This window comes from Gymnogyps californianus, chromosome 7, assembly GCF_018139145.2.
Source record: "Gymnogyps californianus isolate 813 chromosome 7, ASM1813914v2, whole genome shotgun sequence".
Taxonomy (NCBI): Eukaryota; Metazoa; Chordata; class Aves; order Accipitriformes; family Cathartidae; genus Gymnogyps; species Gymnogyps californianus.
In genome coordinates, this window is record NC_059477.1 from 27,722,062 (window position 1) to 27,747,944 (window position 25,883).

Sequence of the window (25,883 nt, forward strand, 5' to 3'; positions counted from 1 at the left end):
ATGCCTCAACGTAGCTGTCTAGTGCCATCTTACACAAACATGGGCATCTGAGACTTTCAAATGGGGAAGGCAAATATTGACATGGGAATTACAAGTGACACCTTTCTTCACTCAGTCACACTAGAAGCTAAGCAGTAAACTCCAGAGCATCTCACATAGCACTAGAAACTTATGTTTAGACAAATGGATTGCATTTACTGAACCCTGAAGATGCTACTGACTACAATTAAGATACATAAAAGTCATTTACCGTCTTTGAAGTCAGCATTTTTCTGCCTCAACAGAATTCGGAAATCTTCTGCTGGGTTAACACTGCCAACCTACAAAAGGTCCAAAAATAATACAATCGTCTGCTAACACCCATCTCTTTCTTCTTGCGAGGCAAGAAGAATCTTAAAATTTCTGTGTATTTTAATATGGAAACAGAAGCTCTACACTTCTCTGCATGCAGACTCATAAAATGCAAGTCTTACAATGCGTGTTAATGCGCAGTACTCCTAGCAAAGGTTAGTTGTGACATGAGCAAGATGAACTTACACTTACTGTGCTGCACTGTTATAAGCTGACCATTATTCTCTGGGGTTTAGAGGTCAGAGGCACAGTAATTCAGGTTATCTGCTAGTTCAGCTTTGAGACTTTCTGTAGCACAGACCTCTCACTAATCTTGACAGACACTTAATGAGGAATGGGAGCTCCCAGGCATGTGGGTACAGAATCATTGGTTTGCCACTCCAATAGGAAGCTCAAAATTAAAAGCTTGCACTCAATTCATCTACCCTTTCTGGCCCAGTCTGACATCTTAAAGCTCAAGCTCTAAATGGGCATGCAAGTACAGAAACCTTACAAAAACTAAAACCAGGTCAAATATAAATAAACACTTACTGAAAAACGGATGCAATAACTTTAGAAAAAAAATTACATTGCTTAAAACTTCCTTTCAGGAATCAAAATTCTCCTAAGTTTATTTGAAATTTTTATGCTTTGCTGACAAAATAATTCATAGATCTTTCAATAAGCTTTCTTGGTTTCTTCGTGTTTCTTTTAAATCTGGCAATGCCACTTTTCAGGAAATATCAGAAATTTATATTAGGAGTACAGAATATTTAAATCTTTCTAGATTTGAAGTCTTTTTCAAAATCTCAATCATGCATTTTAGAAACCAACCTTAAAGGATAGCACATTTGAAAACAAGTGAAGTTATCTCAATATTAAATCACTTTTTTTCCTCTAATATGAAAGAATCAAATAAAGGAAGGTACACAGTTATGATATAGGCTTCATCTACCCATGTACACAACATCTGGAATTAAGTCAGACCTAGCAGCAAGATGAAGCCCAATTTGTGATTTAGAACCCCAGCCAATGCAGAGAACAATCTCTAAAATCACAGCAATACCTTTGATTAAATATACAGACGCAACTTCTATGTTGCAGATGATACGCAAGAGAGCAAGAACAAAATTCAACCACTGAACTCCAATTCTGAGATTCTGTTTTCTTCAGATCCTCAGGCTTGCCCTTTAGAGTTCTAGACACTAGGGGAGAATTTTGTCCTAAAATATCCAAGATTGATGGAAACTTATGCTAACATATGCCTAAGGGCAGAGAAAGTTGTCTTTACAATCTCTAGCAGAGAGTCTCAAACCTACAAGTAGACAGTATTTCAGTCATGTTTCAGCTAGCAACCCTCCTTTTATCAGGAATTCTGTATATTCACTATAACACACTTAAAGAAATTAATCTTCCCCTTTAATAATCAGATTTGTAAAAATATGCTTACAGAGGTGACATTGCCTTCAGCAAGTTTTATGATGCTAAAGCTACCTTCCTCCTCTTCAATTTTTGGTTTCTTAGGATTGGGTCCATCTTCACTGCTGCAAATGAGAAGGACAAAAATTAATAATAATAATAATGAAGCTGTCCTGCCTACTAAGTAGGGAGTCAGTAAATTAATGAAATATACACTGAACACAAGACAAAACTTCATTATATAACTGTTCCAAAATTAACACTAAACCATGCCTCCTTTTTCCCCACAGGCAGCACAAAGCAGACAGTAGAAACAGATCAAACTTTATCTTAGCATAAAGCAAAGGCACCGCTTGTTGAAGGTGCGAGATTATTCATGCTTATTTCAGGAGTGAATTTACTTATACACATCTTCTCCACCTTTCTAAATACAGAATATCTCCGGTCACTTTATTTGGAACCTGTACATTGAGTTAACCTTGATAATTTACAGTATATGATTTACTGATTTACAGTGTATTACATGACATTTGGTATTCTCACCAGATTCATTCTAAACATGAAATGGCAATGAAAACTTAACATTTAAGTAAGAAATGAATTTACTCTTCAAAAATTACCTGCTAGTTGCTGTCTTGGAATTGATAGCTACTACAAACCTCTTTACACAGTGGCTTTTGAGTCTAATGACCCATATTCTCCATCAGCACACAAGAGCTTTATAAACTTCCACTTACAGCAGTCAAAACCGGCTAGACGAACCCCAATTAAGTACATAAGAACTCTCTTATGACATTTTAAGCTACATCTCAAAATGCTTTCAAAAGACTATTTGTTATTTTTGAAAAGCTAATTGTGATTTTAGGCTACTTTCTCGCTTTGTCCTCACAGATAACACATACCAAGGCATACATTCAAACTAGGAACTTAATTGTAACATCTAATATGCCAAACTTTAGAGCACATCTTCGCAACAGAAGAAAATCCAGGTAATCACAAAAAGGGGAAGAAAATCAGACACTGTGTTCTGTGTCACTTAATGTGACAGGCTACTGACACAGAAGAATCGATTTCAATTTAAGAATCACTGAAAGCTACTCAGTGATCTAAATGGCAGTATTTGCGTCCAACAAATCCCAAAACAAAGTAAGAAGTTTTTCTTAAAAATTCTACTACTGCAGTGAAAAGAAGAAACTCCTTGACAATGTAGGGACAAAGCCAGAGATCCTGGACTAGGTGCTGCTTTGCATTCTACAAGGTTAGAACTGATTTTAAAAATTGCATTGCACGTTACAGAAGCAATCAACTATTAGAAAGAACTTGTACAGTCTTCCTTTTTACTTTCTATAGCACATTCCTCCCCTACTTTACAATCAGTGTCTATCCCACTTAGTTTCAGTAGTCTTCTCTGTCCTTTACTTAATTTTGTCACTACTGAAATGAAATCCCTTCTCCTCAGCAACTCCTGTCATCCAACATAACCTTACTTATCACTCTAGGAGAAATGATGACTTTGGTTATGCCTCAGGACAAGGATAGGATGCCTTGCTTCATTCTCAACTCTACTGACTTTCTAGCTGACCTTGAAGAAGTTGCTTGACTGTTTTGGACAGCTGATATGCCTATCTGTAAAATGGAGAAACTGATACTTATCTAACACCAGTGAGTTTAGAACTTCTACTTGAACCAAAATTCTTGTATATTGACATGGTTTGATGAAAGGTGCAAAGAACAATGAAAATCCTCTTCTAGAATATTTTTCTCCAAAGATGTTTTGCAATCAATTGCAATGTCTTGAAATCTTTTTCCTCCTGCATTATTTTTACTGATTCAAAATGCTTTGGGATTGGAAGAAGGAGAACATAAACGATGATGCCTAGGACCAAATCTATAGCTGTCATTAACCAGTGCCGTACAGCAGAAACTAATGAATCCATACCCATTTATACCAGCCAAGGATCTGACATTTAGAATCTGTTACTGGTAATGCACTGATCAGCAGTATTTTTAAACTGTAAAACGTGCAACTACTATTTGAGAAAAATTAATAAAATAAGAGTTTAATTCAAAACACCCACTTCTACATTTATATAGAAGCCTCTCATATATTGCAAAGCTGGATGAGGTAACAGCCTCTCCAAAGCCAACCTAAGAAGGAAAAAGTAAAATGCTTTCTATTTTACTGGATTTTTCAAACTACACATAGCTTAGCAAAAGTGAAACAAACAAATGCTGAATATTAAAATCTGTATTAAGATATCATGCCTACATTTATGCTGCCTTAATCCCATTAGACCTTAAAAATTAAGCAGAGATTAATCTGGTCAATGTGATGATAGGAGACACAAATCAGTTTTAGAAAACAAAAATAATGGTCAAGAAAGCATCTAGCCAACTTTTTCAAAACACTTTAGTGCAAATTATCTAGATCTGATGGTTTTAATAAGTTGAATGTCATCTGTTGTTTAACATTTTCCTTAGTCATTGTTGCAGTGATGTACTTTTCTTTGTCAAGTGATTTAATTATAGCACTCAGCTTTTCCCCAAACACAGAACAAAACCATACAGTGAACACTTCTGTTGTAGTAATGACAATACTACTGTTCCCATTCATTACTACAGCAATACCTTTTTTTTTGCAATTTTTTTAAAAATCCTATTACCATTCATTCTTCTTTGCATAGTTGAGCCTGTATCCTTCTGCCTCCCTTACAGATTTTTTTTTTAAACATTTTAATGCCCTACACCAATTTCTATCTCAATTATTTTTATAGTTGCTTTTATCACCCCTCTAAAGGAAAACAGTTTTTAAACAAAATAGCTTTCCTTCTTGCTTGCCAAATTGATGCCTTTGGGGTGATATGTTTTTAAGCAACTACCAGTAATGGGTCACTGGTTTTTGTTTAAATTCTCTCCCTAGCTTGTTTGAACCCAAGTTTTGCTTTTTCTTTTCTTTTTTTTTTTTTAAACAGGTTCTATCACTTTTTAAAATACACACATAAATGTATGTATGTATACACACACACTCACAGAGACTGGGGCACAGGGCAAGGACAAGAGAACTTAATCAGTATGAACTCACAGACACACCAAGGCAGGACAGGCACACAGAGCAATGAACAAAATAAAAAGCAAGATGTTTCCCAGTCTGTATACAGAAATGTGGTCATCATTCCAGAGCAATAATGTGAGAAGTCCTATGTCATGTCTTCCCAAAGGTAACATGCTGAGGAAGCTCTAGCCAACCCAAGGTAAAGGATATATGACAGTTCAGCTAAGCAAGGCCTCAAAACGTCTCAAAGACATTGTTCGTAGCACTGAAAGGACAGAGCTAAAAATGAGAAAAGGGAGGGACAAGGAGCTGAGAACTCTCCAACATCCCAGGGGACCCACTAGTTATATTATAGGCATTCATAAATTCAGCTCCAAGCAGCAGATTTTGTTTGAGCAAATTGATTTGGCTGGGGTTACAATACCAATGCAGTAGCAATTAAGCATTTATTCTTCATATTTGCAGCACAAATTAAAGAAACACAGTATGTGTAATAACAAAAAAAGTAATTTTATCTTAAAAACTGTTCAGACAATAATGTTCCAGGAAAAGTCCGTAACAGTTTGATTTTTCAAGACATCCACATTTATTGCACAGCAGAAAATAATGAAGCTGCTTTTCTTTTGATTTGGTATTCAAAATGAAAGCTACAGAACAACCTAATCGAGCAAGCTGAGAAGGAAGATTCATCTTTACAGTTAATTTAAAGCTCCGTAGCACTTATTCTGAGGTAAATTAGACCCTCTGTTATTCTTATTTGAACTATTTTATAACTACCAGTAGGACAAACTATTTGACCAGGAGACAGTAAGCAATGCAACAGGTTGCTCAGAGAGGATGTGCAGTCTCCATCCCTGGATGTTTTCAAGACCAGTTTCAAGACTGGATGAAGGCCTGAGTTACCTGTTTAGATCTCATAGATGACCCTGCTTTGAGCAGCAGGTTGAACAAGAAACTTCCTGAGGTCCCTTCCAACCTGATGTATTCTGTGATTCTGTGACAACAAATACGGACATGAGGAAGCTACAGACTGGTTCCTGGTGTGTCTTGCCCCATAATAGTAAGACCACCACTATTTACAAAATACCCCAGGCATACTGTGGTATCACAATATTCTCCACCCATCAGTATTTTTTCAGTGTGTAACTCATTGATCTTACGTTCAAAATACTCTGAGCCTGCTTCATCCAGCAAAACCAATTTGAAGTGTAAAAAAAAGTTTCAGAAAGATTCATAATACATCTCCAGCTTACTTGTCTTTGAAGATGTCTTGAGCAGTTTTCTCTTCTTTTTTCTTGCTAATTTCCTTTAGAGGGAAAAGTGCTTTTACTTTTTCAAGAGGAGCCTGACACCTTTCTTTTACCACACAGGGCATCTCCAGCATCTCTAAAAGGTGCTGTTCAATTGGCGGCAATGGCTCATTGGGGTGAAAAGCCTTATGCTGCAAACACTGCAAGAAACAATTTAAGCAAAGAAAAACTTTTAGTTTATGTGCTTTTAATGTAATGGCTGTATGCCTGACATCATATGGTACATGCAAAATATCTTCCATATTAAAGAAACCACCTTCATATTGCTGACAAACATTCCAGCTCACAAGTGGAAAGTCATATGATCAGCTGTTTAAGGAGATTAATAGTGATACTGAACAAGAATACTGATGCAGATGAGTGTTCCCACACTCACTGGAATGAGTTCTATGAAAATTATTAGGAAAATCCCAGGAATGAAACAGTGATCTGCATCTATTCAGCTTTTTAATTTCACTTTACCTTTAAAATGCAGTTCTATTATAAAACAGTCACATGGGAAAGATTTCTATACATTCCAAAATGAGGTAACGAGATATATACCCCAACCATGTATTCCAGTTATTGTCACAGTTTATTGTCCCTCAAAGAAAATATTTCTTCTTGGTCAATAAAACTCAGTATGCATACAAGAGAAATTTTCACCAGTTTAAGAGCAAAGGGAAAGAGAGAAGTTAAATGTGCACAGATGAGGCACAGAATATAGGTATGTTTGCAAAGTAGCTTTGAAAAAAGTGAGGGAATGAAGGAGCCTGACAGATGTACATCAAAGTTGGAACAGATGGCAGGAGCTACAGAAGAGAAGGCTTTTTCACCAAAGTGTAAAGAGAGTGCACACAGTCAGGGAGCCAAGCAGGAGAGAGATAAGGTTAATGAGGCAGGCGACAGAAATTCCATTGAGAATTTTAAAAACAAAGTAGGTATCTCTTAAATGTTGTGAAGTGTGGGATAGCAGTAGAGACGTATGTGTATGTGCATATATATATACAGATACCAGTGCATACACATACCTACATAAAAACACTTGATGCACGTGGGAGAATAATTTTTCCAAGCCCATTGTACTGGGTGAATTAGACACAAGTGTGAAGGTAACTGCTCAGTAAACTAGGAATACAGCAGAGGTTTGCTCCCCTGTTGGCTGTCAGACATGACATTAATTTAAGAAACAAAACAAAAGCAAACAAACCCCTCTATTAATGCTGAAAAGCTGCCAATGAAGAAAATCCAGACCATATGCTACATATCAATACTGATGTGCTTTCATGCTGCCATTAAGATTCCAATCCATATTAGAGCATACTTTCAAAAGGAGGCAGTCATACAAGGCTACTGATTTGGAAACACTTGTAATGATTTAAGGCATAATTATTTTGAAAGAGAGTAAAAATGTTGCTCGAAGCTGCAGTAATGGCTCTTGTGATACAAAAAAACAATATTAAAACAACATTAGAGAATTGAATTAAACTCACAAAGCAAAAAACCTAAGTCCCCTGTTGTGAATGTGTTTTCCAGGCTTTTGCATCTGCAATCTCTATGTGTGCAGCTGCAAGAGCTGAGCACACTGAGTAGCCACAGCCTCCACTTGTTCCTGTTTTTAGAGTAGATGACAACCTCTGAAACCTGAGATGGCAGGTACCATCAAAACTCAGGTGCTAAATGGAGATGAAGTTGAACAGCCTTAACCTGGAGTTTCTAATCTCAGAGAGTCCCTTTCAACCTTGCTTGCTCTTCCTTCTGTGCCCAGCAAGAACCACTCCTACCTTCACTGGCTAGAAGGCAACCCACACTGCCACTGGCTTCCAGACTCACTGTTGTATTCATGCGTGTTGTCAGCAACACACTAGCTCCTCCTTGCTCTTCCTAATTTCCCTACATTTCCAGCCTAGAAAAGTAGCCAGCTTTCAGGAACAGAAGTCACACTAAGATAGTGGTAAATGGATGTAATGAAGTGGGATTTTCACATAATTAATTCCATGATAAGCAATGGCATAAATGCATGAGTAGATAGGAATTTACTGCAAGAAAGCATCCTGCCTTGTTCCCTTCCACACAGCACCTAGGAACACACTTTTGTAAGAACGTATTTTAGCAAATCTATAAATCCTACAGGAACTTGATAGTATTTAAAGCCTTAGAACATAGGAGACAGATTCAGCTATCTAAAAGATAAGCATCTAGTCTATACCAGTCACCTACTCGCTCTACACAACCACAACTACCATGTACTTACGATCTCCAAAACAAGAACGAACCTTGGGAAAGTAATTGATCCTTTTTCATGGATTATACAATAGACTTGGACAACTCAGCTTATACTAGTTAGCTAGCTTTTGGGTGGTTAAACCTGTGTGAACTGAATCCCAACACAAGTGTCTTAGAGTTCAGTTTACACCTAGTTTGTGACAATTTCAAAATGACCTTCCAACAGATCCACTACATTCAACCAAAGATAAGATTACTTGTTGCTGAAAGCCGTTACAGACTTCCGTGAGTGACTTCCTGTTCCCCTGCTGCTCTGCTTTCTGAAAGAACATAACCATACAAGTCCAACCACTTATAAACAAGCACAGTCCTCTAAGGTCACTTACACATTGTCTAACAAGAGCCATTACAGTATATTTAGATGCAAGCTCTGCAGCTGGATCCCATGAACTATGCGATGCTGCAGGCCACCATCCCCACAAACCTTCCTCCCAGGTCCCTCTCAGTACAGAAAAAACATTGTTGAGCAATTTGTTTATTTGGCTATCAAATAAAATGTACTGCATTCTCCAGGTACCTTACGTGCTTCAAGTCCCTATATTTAAGAGGAACAACTTAAACAATGACGTTGGAAGTCTGCCACCGCAAAAGCTATGGAAGTTCACTTAGGCTTTTCTGGAAGCAAGGAATAAAAGCTGAAACTCTGGATATAGGGTATTCCTCATCCTCCACTCCAGCAAGCATTAGCAACTCCTTTCCACCCACTCTGTCATTTCCTGATGCCTACCACTACTTCCAGAGATATAATTTAGCTTGATGTTTCTGTTTAAATTCTGGCTCTTGTCACTTATCATTTCAAATATCTTCATGAGGCAACAGAGCAAGGAAATGAAGGAGGAGTTCATCCTTTCTTCAGAGTTATTCTTCCAAACCATTTATAGGTCCTCTTCAGCCCAATCAATTTACTGGCTACATTCAAAAGATGATGTATAATTTTTCTTCGTAGTTCTTAAGGAACCAGCGGTGCCACTTGGTCTAAGAGCAAAATGTTAAGAATCTGGAACATGTTTGCAGCAAAGGAGAGAACAATCTTTCTGCAACTTACACAGATTAATAGCAGTTTTGTAACCAAGACAAAAAAAATGGGGCTGTGCATGGCCAAAAGAAAGCACTAAAAGGACTGTTAATTTAGGGCTTTATAAGCAGCAAGCACTGTGGACAGGAACTGTGTACTACCTAGTACATTGAAACAGTCAAATACTTTTTCCACCAGTAGCATTCACCCTTACAAAATCCTATCATCCTCTAAGGAAATTGGCGAGTCAGGCAGTTACACTCTTCTAGCAGCACTTGACTCAACTGCTGGGACAACACCATCATACTGTTTCAGAAGACAAATGGCACACCTAAAGAAACATCTTTCATTGACAGGCGACATCCACTGAACCAAAAGAACGCAAAATCGTATCTAGCAATATAACAGAGGAAATTCTATCCCTTATGTGGTTCATTTACAAGCAAAACCATATTTGTTTTGTAATACCCAAGCTTTACAATCCTTCCTAAAATACAAGTCATGTAAAGGTCAATCCATTTGGAGCTCTTGCCTAGCAATAACCTTCTACTGACCAAATCTTGCATTCAGTTGCACACTGTCTTGTCAATATGACTGGCAGAATTTGAAGGGAGCAGAGTTCTTCAGGTGTCAATCAGAGTAGGATTTGAAGACAGTGGGCTTACATGTGTTCCTGAAACATACATACGCCCTTCAGATCCTTTGGTTCTTTTGACAATACTGAGGTAGCATGGCTTTTGGAAGCTAGGGTAAGTTTTCTTAATTTAAAAAAGCACCTTCTTCCTACTTGTAAACTGAAAAAATTTCATTTGGAATTGTTGAGATATGATGAACATGGTTGCTATAATACCATTTTTGGTCAATTTTCAGAGTGGAGTCATGCACTCAATATATCTCCATGGTTCTGTATACAACACAATTCTGCAGCTGCATAAATGGCAATGTAATTTTCCTTATTTTTGAATTTGCTGTGTCATTTTTTTGAACACTTGAATTCCAATGTATAATTAAGTCTCTCATCCTCACAGTTGCAATGAAAATCTTCATGAGATGAAAGAAATGTAAACCAAAATGTAGACAGCTTGATACAATAACTGCAAGAAGTGTGAACTGTTCTGCTCACCCGTAAAATGCGTCAGCTCAGACACCCAAATGGAATATTTTAAATGTCAGCAATGTTAACCATTTACTACTGATCAAGTTCACCTCAGACTGATCTGTTTTGGAACCACTGCTAGATGCAACACACAGAAAAGTGGCTCTGCTCAAGATTTGATGGGACACAGAGCAAGAAGCTAAAGAGATCCCTGATTTTCAGTCAGTATCTCTCTTTGCCCATAGACTGAGTCTATGTCCACACCATGACTGCTGCAATACAGTGTTGAGATACCCAAGCAAGTTTTAACTTGTCTAGTCTAGGTGCCTGTGAATATCACCAATGCTGTTGCAGACACCTCAGCACAGGTGTAATTTCCCTTGCTTTGTGGAAACTGGAAATTTTAAGAATAAAATCTATGTTGGGGACAACATAGAAATCATTGGCTACCCCACACTTAAATGCAAAAGAATTTATATTCCCATCTTCACAATGCAGATCTTTCCAATGTGAATCAGAGAAGGACAGAAAGGTGAAAAGTCTTAACAAAAGAAGTTCTTAAAAAATGCCATATAGTTCATCTCACCTGATATAACCTCTGAAAATGAGGGTTTGGGATTTTGCTGGGCTTAAACAGGTCCTCAAAAGTTTCTCCATCATCATCTTCATAAACCAAATTCATAGAATCAATCAAAGAGTCAACAGCAGATAACTGATCCGCTAAGGCAGCAATTACATACAAAGAAAAATTAAATACACTTGCAGATGTTTCTTGAAACAATTTATAAATGAAGATGCAACTTCACAATATAAGATTTTGACCAAGTCATTACATGCCACAGAATACACTGCAGATATAGATGTGCCAATAAAGAACACGGATAACGGACACAGTAATAAACCCCTTGCTTTATTTAAGGACTACAATGTAAAGTCATAAAGCCTTCCCCCCGCCCCGCAAGACCTCAATTATTTCTGCCTTTCTGCTTCCATTTTTCTTCTTTTTCAAGATGTTTTTATTTGCCACAGAAGGTTTATAGGCCACTTAGAAAATAAGGAGAACAGCTGGTTTGAAAAACTAAATGGCATAATATAAATTTTAAAAGTTATGATTGCAAATTAACACAGTTCACAATAGTCAACTATTGCTTTGGTAAGACAGGTTTTAGATTTGTTCTCAAACTGCTGGTTACAAGCACGAAAATAGAAACTGTTTCAGAAACAACCCAGCATGCTTTATATACCCTGATGTGCAGATGCCCATTCAATGGATCTCATAACAAATTAAAGGAGCGGGAGTGGATTTAAACTACATCCATTTACGCTCAGTGCTGTGCAAAATTCTCAGAACAGTGAGTCAAGCTTTGTATAGCTGCATGTTCTATGGCTCTCCAAAGATGCCCTCCACCTGAATCTGGACACCAGTAAGTGCATGCTTTAAAAAAACCAACACACCACAGAAAATACAGTCTTTGCCTTTGTACATTATATTAACAGGTCATACCGCAACTGGCTACAGGACCAGCTTTGTACGAACGGAGCTGATGCCTCTATTCTAATTATAGCTAGCTAATCACATATTGTAGCTCCCACAAGGTTTGGCCATTTAGTCTCACAAATGAGTTCAAAGATCAAAGGATACAGAGGACTAAATCTCAGATCTCTATCACAGAGATCCTGTGAGACTAATAATCCCATAACCCAAGACAGAAGTCATTTAACAGGACAGTTTTAAAAGATTTCCTACAAACCTCAAGGCTGCTCAGCCTGCAACTAAGCTGGCAAAATTTTGATACAGGCTTTACACTTCAAGATGACATCAACACAATGCATTCTCAAAGGGCTGGGGTTTTTCTCCTTAAGCCACAATAATGACAAAGCTTATGTTTTCATTGGAAAGCCAAATATTCTAACTCTTTTAGAGTATCTTAAAGGAAGACAAGTAGGTTACTTTGCCCAGCGAAGGACTGTCTTACCTGTAGGAATGCATTTTTTATTGTTTTTCAAGGATGAAAATATGTATTGTCTTAAGTCTTCCATGTAGGGTAGTTGCACATAGATGAGACACTGAGCAAGACAAAAGAAGAAAGAAACAACTGAGCCTGGGATACTTTAGATTTTTCCTTCAGAGTGCCCTATCAGGGCAATATAAACATAAGAAAAATCCAAAGAGCTAATATCTGTATGTATCAAAATACTTAAATAAAGTATTTACAGAGCAACACAGTTTTAAGCAGAATAAAACACAGCATTATTTTATAATATGATGATGGCTACACTCCTCATTTTTCTACTGGTGGAATAAAGACCTCCCAGGTCATCTGATCCCTTTTTCTTGTGCAGAGTTCCAACCAGCCAAGCTTTAAATAACCCATATATTAGCGCTTTGGGAGGTTTTATCATCGCTTACTGTGTTTCAAAGTCAAAAATTGGTTTTGGTTTTTTAACACCCTCAGCCTAATTTTTTCTTTATTCAAATACCTCCTCCAGTTCATGCCACCCTAAATAATTCCTTTCCATCCTTTATGTTTATACCCTCAAAAGTCTGAAGATTGTTATGTCTGCCCCCACCTTTGTCATTGCTTAGCCATGCTACAAATACTTAGCTCTTTGAATAGTCTCATAAGATCAGTGGAAGCATATGCTGCAAAAATTGACATACTGTGTTGCTTCTGGGTCTCCCAGAATTTTAAAAAAATTATTTCAAATATGATTCTGCTGTGTACAGAACTTTTTCTTTTTTTTTGTTTTTCCTAAGAAACAGACTTCATTTTTTTTCCTCCTGTTTTTTAAAATAGCCTTTCAAGTAAATAAACATACTACTCTAACTCTCCATATGAATTTAAAAAACAGCTTTAAATGCTGTGAGCTCCTCCCCTCAGTTCCAGTTGAATTGGAAACCTAATGACAACAGCATAGTTGGACATGCTTGAAATGCCACACTGTCCCGGTTTCGGCTGGGACAGAGTTAATTTTCTTCCTAGCAGCTGGTACAGTGCTGTGTTTTGGATTTAGTGTGAGAATACTGTTGATAACATTCTGATGTTTTAGTTGTTGCTAAGTAGCGCTTATCTTAAGCCAAGGACTTTTCAGTTTCCCATGCTCTGCCAGCAAGCAGGTGTGCAAGAAGCTGGGAGGGAGCATGGCCAGGGCAGCTGACCTGAATTAGCCAAAGGGCTATTCCATACCATGGAGCATCATGCCCAGTATATAAACTGGGGGGAGTTGGCCAGGAGGGGCGGATCACAGCTCTGGCATTAGTCAGCAGGCGGTGAGCAATTGCTTTGTGCATCACTGGGTTTTTTCCCTCCCCGCCCCCCCTTTTGTTTTGTTATATTCCTTTTCATTACTACTATTATTATTATATTTCATTATTATTATTATATTTTACTTTAGTTATTAAACTGTTCTTATCTCAACCCACGAGTTCTGCCTTCTTTCCCAATTCTCCTCCCCATCCGACCGGGAGCAGGGGGGGACGGACAGGGAGTGAGGGAGTGGCTGCATGGTGCTTGGCTGCTGACTGGGGTTAAACCACGACACACGCCAACCATCAAATTCAAATTTTGCACTACTAAGCAACCTGGAGATAAATCTACAGTTTAAGAAAAAGAAAGAATCTAGTGCAATTTTGGATTGTACGCAGAAATGTAGGTAGTAACACAGCAAGAAAGCACTGGTATCTTATTACATAACTATGTGATTACACTGTTTCTAGATACCAAAAAAAAATTGAGATTTCCAGGATAACAAAATGAAATTATTAATATGTTATTGAAATAAAAATCAGTATTATTTAAATCTGTAATATAGAGGATACTAATAGAAACATATGGCATTGTTTTTCCACGTATTTTTTCTAGGAAATTTTCTTTAAACTATTTATTACCTCCTTGTCCTAAGACTTGGTGCTATTTCCTAAAATCACTCTGAAAAGTCACATTGGTTTCTTCTGTTATTACACAACACTGCAAATTCATATGGTTCAAATATGATCATTTATTAATTGGTATTTGTAAAGCATCAATACGGAGGCTTTCTGCAGAAAGGTAAAAGTGAAAAATTACCTCGTACGCATCCTTAATATACGGAAAAGCTACTCCAATTTGTGGGTTGCATCTTCTATCATAAGCGTAACGCACTATAGCTACCACTTTCAACTCATCCAATGCATGAACAAGGGCAGAAAAAGCAACTGCTGCATTCTGGGGAGGGGGGGAAAAAAAGTCGAGAGTCATGCAAGTTCTCATTAGTCTGCTGAAGTACATCTTTCACAGTGAATTCAACAGCATTGATTTAGTCAAGACTAGTTTCCATTTGAGCTGTAACTTCAACACAAACATTTTTCATGTTAAAAAAATGAAGAAGCAGAAAGGTCAAATCTCTTCATGATAGTGGATCCATTCAAAGCTGAGCAAACTTTAGATCCAGCACGTTCCACCTTTTCCACTAGGTGTGAAGAGCTCTCAGAAGTATTACAAGAGAGGGAGAAAGGGACGGAAGTCGGATCCTTAAAGGGACACATCAGAGCACTACAGTGAGGTTTTTACCTCTAATATTTAAAATAATTTGGAGGTCTGTTCTAAATAACACAGTGACAGGGCACACTGTTACTCTGCATGAGAATGGACTTCAGCACCAATTCCAGGTTCCCCACGCCCTTGCACAAACATAATATTTACCAGTTTCTCATTATTCATGAGATATGGTATTCATTTGGGGTCTAATCCAACTTCTTTTCACCCTAATGGGCAATGGAACAAGACATCTGTAAGCTGCATTAAAAATATTTGTTTTATTAACACGGAAAGACAGGACAATCTCAAGCACCACTACTATTCTTTTCTGTTCCACAGCAAAACACTTTCAGCATTAAACTTCAGTTCACCTTACCTCATCATCTTTCGCTGCAAAGACCTTCAGAACCTGGTTGCCCATGTAGTAATGCCTCTGTATCTACAGATTCAAATGGTCAACAGTTAGCCTGATCTAAAGAAAATGTCATTAATGCAACTGGACTAATTAAATTATGAAACAACTAACACATTAGTCAAGTGAGAAGCCACAAAATTTAATTACTGTGCATAGAAGTTAAAGCCCTGTATATGTTTTGTATCTCCATTTATCACTCAATATGGATATTCAGTCATATTCGGCAGGGTATTCTCATACCTTCCTATTGATGGGCAGGAATGAAAGACTATGGTACTTGCAGCTGTTACCAGTCTGAATAATACTGCAGTAATTCAAAAGTCAGTGTGGAAAACCACAGTGGTTAATAAAAGACCTAAATCTAACTGACACCACATCTATGCTATTAAATTTTCCTAGCAAAGATATGTCAAAAAGGAGCTGAAAAAAGTCACATCCTTAATTAATAAAGCTACTTCAACAGCAACCTGCAGTACATACAGCTGTACTGGCAGAGAAGCATTTCTGTTAGCAGAGTTTATGCTGTTCATGAACATGGCTGGCCCAAAAAACCCCAAATAAACAAAAAACCAAAACCCAAACCAAAACCACAGTTTCATCAAGGGGCATTGCTGGAATAGCTGGAGCTACAGAGGCTGAGACACACACCCAGAAAAACACTGCAGTAGTGGAAAACCTGTCACAAAGACTGCACACTACTATGAACATCGGTCAAAATGACCTTTCTTTGTTAAAGTAAAATCTCCTCAAATTACACTATCTCCAAACTAACCTGGAGTTTCATTATTTAGCAAACTACCATAATGCTGTTGAAGTCAGTGACAACCTGCACCAGAGCAGATCTGTATTTATTACAGCATTATTCTTCAACTCAGATTCTTCTACCTGCAATTATTCTTTGCTGTTCTGTCTTTAAAAGCTCAAGAAATTTTATGTTCAGTATAGTATAAATAACTAGACGTGTGTTATCACTACACCTTTTTTTGTTTGCAAAAAAAAGAAAATGGTCCCTTTGTAATATTTTCAAGTATTATTTCTTGATTTACATGGCATTGCTTATAAATTAAAAATCAAAGTTTAAGCGGCCTCTGATCTTCTTTCCTGAGGGATGAGAATAACTCAGAAAAATAATATAAGGTGGTTCTATTCCTTCTTTAATTATGTATTTGGAGCTGTTCCAGTTACTCTAGTTAATAATAAATTATCTTTTCTCCAAAGTTTTTAAAAGAAACAATTTAATATAAAACATACATTTATATAGTGTCAGTATCATGATTCCAAACAATAAAATTCAGGAGCCAAAACAAAGAAGGCATGGGTCTTAAATTCCAGTTGTAGTTGAAAACTTCCTGATATCATTATCTATACAGTGTAATTTTAATCCTGTGATCACACCTGAATAATTTTATTCCACTGAGGTCTATGCAACTACTATTGGGCATAATTACTCACACTCCTAGTTACAGGACCAGAGCACACTTTAAGATATAATTCCTATTTGTTACGAAATCCACAGACAAGAGAAGCAGATCATAGAAATTATCAAAAGCAATAAATATTTTGTGCATTGAAAAAATATAAAACCAATTTGATTCATATAATTATGCCTCAGAATTAACAAAAATATTCCTACAATCAATTGTATTCCTACAATTAATTATTAACTATGTATTTGAAGGTATTACCACACTATCAGACGAATGGTGGGGGGCAAAAAAAATCCACGTGAAACAACAGCTCACTTACAGGAGCATGATTCTTCTCGTCTGTTTTCCGCTTAGTTTCTGTTTTCAATAAAAGTCAGACTTCAAGTCGAAATAGGAGGCCAGCCTCCAGCATAAGAAAACACTGCACATGGTGAAACACATCTTACAGAATTAAATGAAGACAGTAAGACTCAGCTGTAGGCTAATAACTCAGGAAGAGATGCAAGAAATTGTCTCATTGAAACACTGGGTTCAGACACAACATTTCACTTGTTAGATCCAGTTGCTGGTACAGGATTTAGCAGTCCCTAACATCCCTCTGCCCTGGCCAATCTAGGGCATATAAGCTCAAGTGTGACATGTTTCCTCAATCACTTTCAGCACACAAGCTCCTGTGTTACTTAACAACTTTAAGTTCTGAATGTCCTCAAGGAGCAACCAGGTCACAGTTCCCATTTAGGCTGGCTTCTCATTTCAATAAATGAGCATAACTTCCTGGCTCCTCAGTTAATAATATGCTTTGGACCATGGCACTGCAGTAGTCTAAGGGCATATCTAGCAACATGCAGGGGTCTCTGTGCCACCTGTACTGTAAAGTAAAAAAATGTTTAGTTACATCCATTTGGGAGTAAGCTCCCACAGATGCTTCCTATTTCATTAGCATCTTTCCTTCCTGGTAAAGGTAAGGATTCCTCACCCTTCGTCAAGGGTTCTATTTTGTTCAGGCAGCGAGACATTTCAAAGAAGAGCAGGAGGGCTGGGAGCTTTCGGAACAGAAGGTACAGAGATGCCCTATGATATCCTTTCAGTTTTCAGTGGTGAAGGGAACTCCAAGAAGAGTAAAGTTTCAGTCACCCTGTGCAATATCCTGGAGAAGAAAGAGTGGGAGCAGCTTAACATTTCTAGCAATTACTGGCGCTCACATCTCTGTACTTTCTCCTCGTGTCCTGCTTCAAGAAGGGTTTTGTTAAGCCTTTGCCTAAGGCTTTCCTAATGCTTAAGTCCTGGATTTTCCACAGGAAATCACCTTGTGCTGGATAGCTTTTATTAAGGTACTCGCTCAATGTAAGTTTCTGACAACTTCCAGGTAAAACAAACGGTTAATACCACAAGTACAGGTAAGTGCGTACAAACATCAAGCATCTCATTGAAATATGGAGAGTTTTTGAATGATGTTATCTTCATCTAAGTTCTATGAAGTCTTCACTACATTTAGTTTTTGTTATAGTAGAAACAAGAAGCAAGTCACGGTTCACAAACTAATCCTTACGGAAATGAGAATGAACGCAGTCAGTTCTCAGGCTTTCTTTAACATTTCTTTAATGTTGAGGGAGAGACTTCTTCTGTTAAGAACACCACCACACTCGTGGCTGGACAAAGCCCAAAAAGGCTTCTGCATGCCCTGAACAGAAGAGAGACCATCTTCTGTTGCAGCTCTGGCATCACTATTTAAGTTCGTGAGATGAAATGAAACTACAGTACCTCTGTCTCCACGTTGCAGAGATCTGAGTTCAGTGGCTCTGGCTTCACTTGAGGGCTCAATGCCCACACTTATGAGCTTCTCTCCTTCACAAGACTACATACTGTTTACATGTACAAGAATCAGCAAATAAGTCACCTCTGTATACCTGACTGCAGATGCCCCATTCTCAATACTGGAACCCAGTACAACACCACAACTTTAGTGAATTTAAACTGAAATCAATTGTCTTGAACAATCCAGGAAGTTGAATGGGAAGAAGTCTAGTACTGTACCTGAGAGGATCTGCTGAATCCCAAAACAGAAAAACATTTTGCTTCTGTTTTGTATTTCATTTGCTCTTCATCTTCCTTGGAAAAAGGAACTATATCACTCCCATAGCGAAACCCTGGAGAGCAAGAGAAGAGCATCTGGTAAGCATATGGGCCTACAATTCTAACACCGAAATTAGTTCTCTGAATATTTTAACAACGCATGTATGCCCCACAGCTACACTCCACACACACTCATCAAATTACCTTCCCTGTTAACAAAAAAACCACACACCCCATCGACACATTTTGTACTTCATGAACAGCAGTTGCACTCCTTGTGCATCGTTTTATGTAACACAGCTACGCTCGTAGAGAGCGGGAAAGAAAATAAGGGAACTGAACATCTTGCCCAACAAAGTTATGCTCACAGAACAGATTCAAGCAAATCAGAATAGATTTCAGCAAACAGACTGCAACACTCCCTGCAAATGTAATGCAAAACCCAAACATACCACAAATCATGGACAGGAAATGACACCAGAAGGGATTCAGAGAACAAAATGTGTTAACAGTGGAAGTGAGATATACCCTCACACGCAATGGAAAACCAAAACACTCTTGTATGCAGAAGTGGTCTTTCTATATATTTCTGTGTTTTACTTCCCATGCCTTACATTACAGGGATATCTCCACGAAATAGGAAGCTGTTAGTTTCTCAGAGGTATCATCTGTTCCAACCGCTTATTCTCCCACCTCAAGCTCCAATATCCTCCCTGTAACATCATTACTTTATTATACTGTCAGAGACTAAGGATGATCTCCTCAGGTGTGAAGAAAGCAGAAGGAACAGAGGTAAATCCCTGGATGAAAAACCTATATGCAGATACGTTTTTCCCAGAAGCTCAAAAGCAAACACACAGGCAGAATGAAAGAAATTTCAGTATGGGTGCTTCAAATGCCAAATATTGTCTAATCATGACATTTCTCAAAAGGTCCACAAAAGTCCACTAGGCATCAGCAGCCTTTTAACTGTAAGAAATATCACACCATTGACAGAGAAATTTTTGGTCTCTCTTGTTCACACTGAACTGTTCATCACTTCTTTTTACTAGCATCCTGCAACCACTCACCAACTTAGGCAGTCAGGACATCAGCAGAGAATGGTCACAAATGCTTCAAAATACATTCACTATAAAAAGTGGATTTCTTTTTTTAATTTTACTAAAAGTTTTGAAGTTATAAAACATAAACAGATTACTAGCTTTCAAGTATCATTTCTGCTTAAAGAAACAAGGAAAATCACACTGTCATTGGGACATTTTTATCTGCTACTGCTACAAAACACCTATGATTGCTACAATTGAAAGAGGTTAAATAAAAAAATACAGTATTTATCTTAATTTTTCAATTTATTTTATTCATTTGAGAGCACTTTCTATACTGTTATCTGAATAGTTCTGCCCTTTATAGTTAATACACTTGCCCTACTTGTGTGGGATTGAAACAGCAAAGGAAAGAAAAAAATTAGTAACAAAATGTATCTATACAATTGCAAAAAATTAAACATATTTGCTTAACTCCATTTTTGAAAAGTAGAATATTTGATACTGTTTCTGGGGCCTTTAGTCTTCTAAGAAATTTAATCCACTCGGAAAGAAGCTGAAGGTTATAAAAGAAGTATTCTGCATACCACTACTTCAGATTCAACCTGTTATGGAATTTAAACAGCAAAGCTAATAGACTCTTGAACACTGAATCTTCCTTTAATGGTTTCATCTTCCCAACTGCAGAATATCTAGAGCAGTTGGTTATCTAGAAAAAAAGCAGTGTTATGAAAGTATTCATGTTATCAGTACAATTGAACATTTGAAAACAGAATAGAGGTAACAGCACTGCTCACTACAGAACTGAGGTATGGTCCTCCACAGAATACGGTTCAGAAAGCTGTAGTGCCTTCCAAGTTCCACCTGGTGGTATTATTATTCCTATTACTGGTAAAAGAAAGAATTTTTAAAATATGTGAAGACAAAGAGTCTCACATAACAGTCTCTGCATTCCATCAGCTTACAGAGCTTACATTCTAAGATCACAGCAAGGCTTCAAAGTATAAAACTAAAAGGCACTTAGGCGATTTAAGAGTACAAGCTATTATCTTCGGTTTGTCTTCAGGGTGCACATAAAGAAGTCATACCTTGAATAGTATCATCTCTCTGAACCTCTGTCTCGTCATCATCATTCAAACAGTAAACAGTTTCTTTTTGCACATCATCTTTTCTGAGGGTTTTAGCATCCACAATTGTCCAAATCTTTTTCACCTTCTCTTCTGTGACCTTTATATCAGAATTCAAAGAAAAGTAACATTTAACATTTCAGTGGGATCCAGAGTGCTTACCAGAACATGCAAAAAATTCTTAGACCAAGTGCTGCATTATTTTGCCAATAAGGGACTAATAATGACAGCCCCAAATAGGCATCTCTGACTGCTACCACAGTGCTTTCAGCACACTGTTTCATCTGGATGAGATCTAACACCTGAACTATATCATATTGACTGCATACTTGTCTTGGTTATTCATTAAAGCCATGGGCTAAGTCATTTGTGGAAGTCTTTTAGTCACAGGATAACGTGTAACTTGCTTGCTATGTATTTTACTTCCTCCACCTACATAAATGCTTTTGACAAAGCATGAAGATGTGTGTTAAAGATACAAGAAGACTCAATGCTCATTCAGCTTGTTTGCCCAAGTTTTGCATCAGGCTTACTACACTACAGGATAAAAATACCCTATATTACTGCAACTTCCCCAAAAGGCAGAAAAAGATCCCAGTTGCATTACGAGACTGGGAGGGGAAAGAAGGAATAATATCTGCAATGAGTGAATGTTTCCCAAGTACAGGGAAAGAAAAACGTTTTCTTTTCTCTCTACTTAAGTGAAATTGATGGTATACCTAGTGAATGAGAAGAAAAATGGAGAACTGGGCAGAAAACAGAAAAGACAGAATAGATTACATCAGCAGATATCACAAGTCTATTCCTAGCTCTGATACAACTGCTGTATGACCTCAGGCTAGTCACTTGGTTCATGTTGCTTACTCTCCCAAGCTTAATTTATTTCGTGTGTGAACACCTTTGGGAGGGGACTCTTACTGCATATTTGTACAGGTCTGGCACAATATCCTAATAAAAATTATGAATAAGTATAAATAGAAAGCTGGCAGCAGAGATCTCTTTCAAAGCTAGTATGCCTATCTCTCAGAAATCAGGTATGTTTCATAATATATCTTCCTGAAACCTTGCAATATTGGCCAGACTCTTAGTCTTGGGTTCAAATAACAAACTAATTAATCACCATCTCACCAGATCCATCAATGCTGCCACACTATATAGTTACCTATTAATTATTCAATAACTAGAATTTTGCACATTTTCTGTATTTAAATACACTTACTTCTTCCTAGCACTGTGTGAAGGACCCATATAAACTGTAAGGGAAACAGACTGTGCACAAGCTCTGCCACGCAGGATAAAGCGAACAAGCTGAAAAAACATACCTTTTTTTCCAAGTCTGAAATAACAATAGATGTGATTCGAAACAATAGCTGATAAAACATTTACACCCACCATTTTACATACACATGTGCATAATTCTTCTCATGCCTAAGGCCTAAGAAATATATATTGTCTCATTCAGCTGCAGACATATCACTGATGCTGAATGGAAATCTTCACACAATCGCAGCATTCTTAAGCAGGTTCGTCAACTTCAATACCATTAAGTGTCACAGCGTAGATAGCAATTACTTCTATTTCTGTACATCATGAATTTTAGTTCTTTAACATATGCATACAATATGGTGAAGTTAGAGTTGCTGTGGGAACCACAGTTTTAGATGTACTGGCTTCTACACACATAAAATCTCTACCATAATTATTTTGGATGTTGTTTTATCTTTTATTTTCTTAGCTTTAAGGAAGAAACATGCAGCTGCACCTAACTTGCTGCCAAAATACACTAACACATAGGATTTATGAACTTACTGATTTGTAGGCCACAATCCTTATAGACAAATTAGAACCAATAGTGAGCTGGCAGGGCCAAGCCATAGGTCTTCTTTCTATTTTCTTAAACATTGAAAGACGCTCCAGGCTCTCTCTAAATGAAGGAATCAGGAAAACAGAAATGAACTCTGGTGAACTGTAATAAAATATTACAGACAATACACTCTCTTCAAGGAGATGCAGGAATCCAATTGTTTCAGCTTAGACTGCATAAAGCATTAGAAAATAAACTGTATGAATAATCTTGTCATTAACTATTGTCAGAAGAGATAATGAAAAAGAGAGGTGGTACAGTAGATTATTCCCGTCTTGAGCCTTTATGATGGTGTGACATTAGGGCTTACAGACAGTATGTTAGGTCTGTGATGAAACTACACAATTGCTTATTAAGCATTTTACATTTATCTGTGCTCACCCAATTAGGGCATGTAGTTAGCTGAACAACCCAAATTAGAAAAGGCTCTCTAAGCGGTAAAATGTTTTCTGCAGTGGAGGTGAAGAAATAAAGAATCCAGTTTCAATTAACAGGATTTTGTTTGTGTGGTAATTAACTTTTGACACTTTTTTTTTTATACAGTACTAATGAACTCATTATTTTCAGGGCATTCTGTTAGAGTGAAACAAGTTACTCTGAGTATTTCTAGCCTAAACAGCATATATACAAGTTCATAAAACACAAAAAAAAGGAACTGTAATGATTTTATATTAAAAAGTGTTAACTCAGTTGCACAACTTTAAGCATTGGCATCCAAAAATTAAAAATTTACAGTAAAAGTAATTTATAATCTATTATTGTGAAATCAAATAGGCTTGCACCCTAGAACAGCTTTCAGCTAATACAAACTGTATCAGCTATTTTGCTGTAAAATTCCAATGCAAAGAAAGCACTCAGAAAATTTTCTATTGCATGATGAAGCAGATAAAATAGTGTTGACCTCACCTTTTTCACATGATGATAAAACCCAAAATCTACCTATCTCTTGATTAAAGCACTTATCTGGCAGAAATTAAGATCAACTCCTAAAAACAATAGAACAGAATTCAACTTGGTATTCTACTTTTCAAGTTTCTTAGGATAAGCAGGGGTTTTTTTGAAAATTCTAACAGAGGCACAAGAAGAAAATGTGTTGGGATTTTTATAATGACATAAACACTGTATTTCCTTTTTAATTTTTTTTTTCCTTGGGGAAAGGAAGGAAGGAAAAGTTATTCTGGCAATAGAGACATCAATATAGGATTTTTAAAAAGAACCTGTTACTACATCATTAGAAGCACTGCAACACATACATTCAAGAATGAATGTGAAAATCAAATACCTAAGTGTAAAATGCCTAAAACTGTCATTTAAGCTCAATTTATTAACTCTATCCTTTAATTTCTTATATTTATAGAAGAAAAATGCTCCCTGTTATCAAAGAAGACTCAGCCAATAAAACCCTAGTAAATGCACATTTCAACTTGTATTTTAAAAACACGTCTCTTCTCCTCTGCTCTCCAACCCCTTCCCCCAAACCCCAGAGGCAGCAGAAGTACCTCCTGTCCGATAAGTCAGAATATCAAACCCTAAAAAAATACAACAAAATTTTCTCACTTACTTTCCTGGCATGACTAATTTATTTTCACAAGTTGTAATATTTTTACCAGCAGGAATAATGAATATAGGAAAACAGACACTGTATCTGAGTTGGTAAATTATCATGACAGATTTGCAAGGCTCACTTCTTAAAGCTTGATAAGCAACTTAACTGCATCTAAAACCTCACATATTCTTAAAACAACTTAAAAAACTAAAGCTTTAATCTATTAGCCAAATGCCTATTTATCCAAAGATTTTGGATTTCCCCTGACAGCATGGCACAAAGACAGCTTATACAGTAGCAAGAGCCTGCGATAAAAAAAAAATATATAAAGAAGGGGCCAAGCCACATAGTAGCTTCATGCATATGGATTATCCTAAAGGATAAACGGGCCCAGAAAGATACTGCTTTTCTGTGCAGTCTTTTGATGCAATGACAAAGCCTGCTTTTTTCTAGAGACTGAGACCGCTCTGTTGACTAGTATGGAATACATACACAGTGATACATGTTTCTTCACTAATCCACGCTAATGCTCAAATAACAGTTTAACTGGCTGCTGAGGTGCAAAGCAGATCAGCTGGGCAGGGTGAGGGAAAGAAACCCCACAAATAAAATGATGAATAACAGCATGCAAACGTCTAGCCACCACCCTCATCTAAAAATTAGACTTGATAATCACATTACAGCTATGGTCTACTCAGCTTCCTGAAAAACACGTTGTCTGAAAGATCACACTTCATAATTGTAGACTAGAACTACTAAGACATAACATCAGACTTTTATAAGGCACATAGATGCCTTTTGCTTGTTTCCCAACTGAGACAACACCTATGTTGAAAAGTCTTGGATATATCATTAGCTACAGTTTTTCAGACACACATATATATTTTTATTCTTTCATTGGGGAAACATCAAGTGAAAAAACATCTTTCAATTCTTGCATAAGGAATGCTGCTAAAAAAGTATATTGTTTGGCACAATGGCACAGTAGCCTGTGATTAAAGAGCAGGATTCAACAAACAACATTACTCAAAACATTTGTGGGAATTTGATAAACTAGTGAGCTAAAAGAAGTCTGCGACCAAGGAACAAAGGCTACCATCAAATCCAAATGTTCTACCTGCACTACGTCACAAATTCCCACTCTTTCTATAAAGGAGATTTCAAAAGTATGTTTTGGAAATATTCCCTCCAAAATTCACCAACACTAAAGATGGAAGAAAACTGATTTTTTCCTTTAAATACAGATATAGAAAATTCTTTTTCCACTGAAATCTGTAAGCTTTTCTACCTACTCTAAAGCCACTGAAGAAGCTGTTTGAAAGGGACTGAGTATACAATAAGTTATAAAATTCACTGACTTCAGTGAAACTGGAAGCCAAGTGAC

General features: G+C 37.1%; 1 protein-coding gene across 2 annotated transcripts in view; it reads right to left on the bottom strand.

The window, feature by feature from the left end:
* Nucleotides 1–25,883, bottom strand: part of XRCC5 (X-ray repair cross complementing 5) — a 57,340-nt gene that overhangs the window by 16,201 nt on the left and 15,256 nt on the right. The window contains exons 7-16 of one of the 2 annotated variants that reach the window (XM_050899650.1): nt 22,899–23,013; nt 21,051–21,189; nt 18,881–18,993; nt 15,381–15,443; nt 14,555–14,692; nt 12,464–12,554; nt 11,074–11,207; nt 6,055–6,251; nt 1,781–1,874; nt 251–320 (exon numbers count right to left, since the gene is read on the bottom strand). In XM_050899650.1, the coding sequence (XP_050755607.1) occupies nt 251–320; nt 1,781–1,874; nt 6,055–6,251; nt 11,074–11,207; nt 12,464–12,554; nt 14,555–14,692; nt 15,381–15,443; nt 18,881–18,993; nt 21,051–21,189; nt 22,899–23,013 (1,154 nt within the window). The remainder of the gene's footprint in view (nt 1–250; nt 321–1,780; nt 1,875–6,054; nt 6,252–11,073; nt 11,208–12,463; nt 12,555–14,554; nt 14,693–15,380; nt 15,444–18,880; nt 18,994–21,050; nt 21,190–22,898; nt 23,014–25,883) is intronic. The other variant, XM_050899651.1, reaches the window with a different exon arrangement.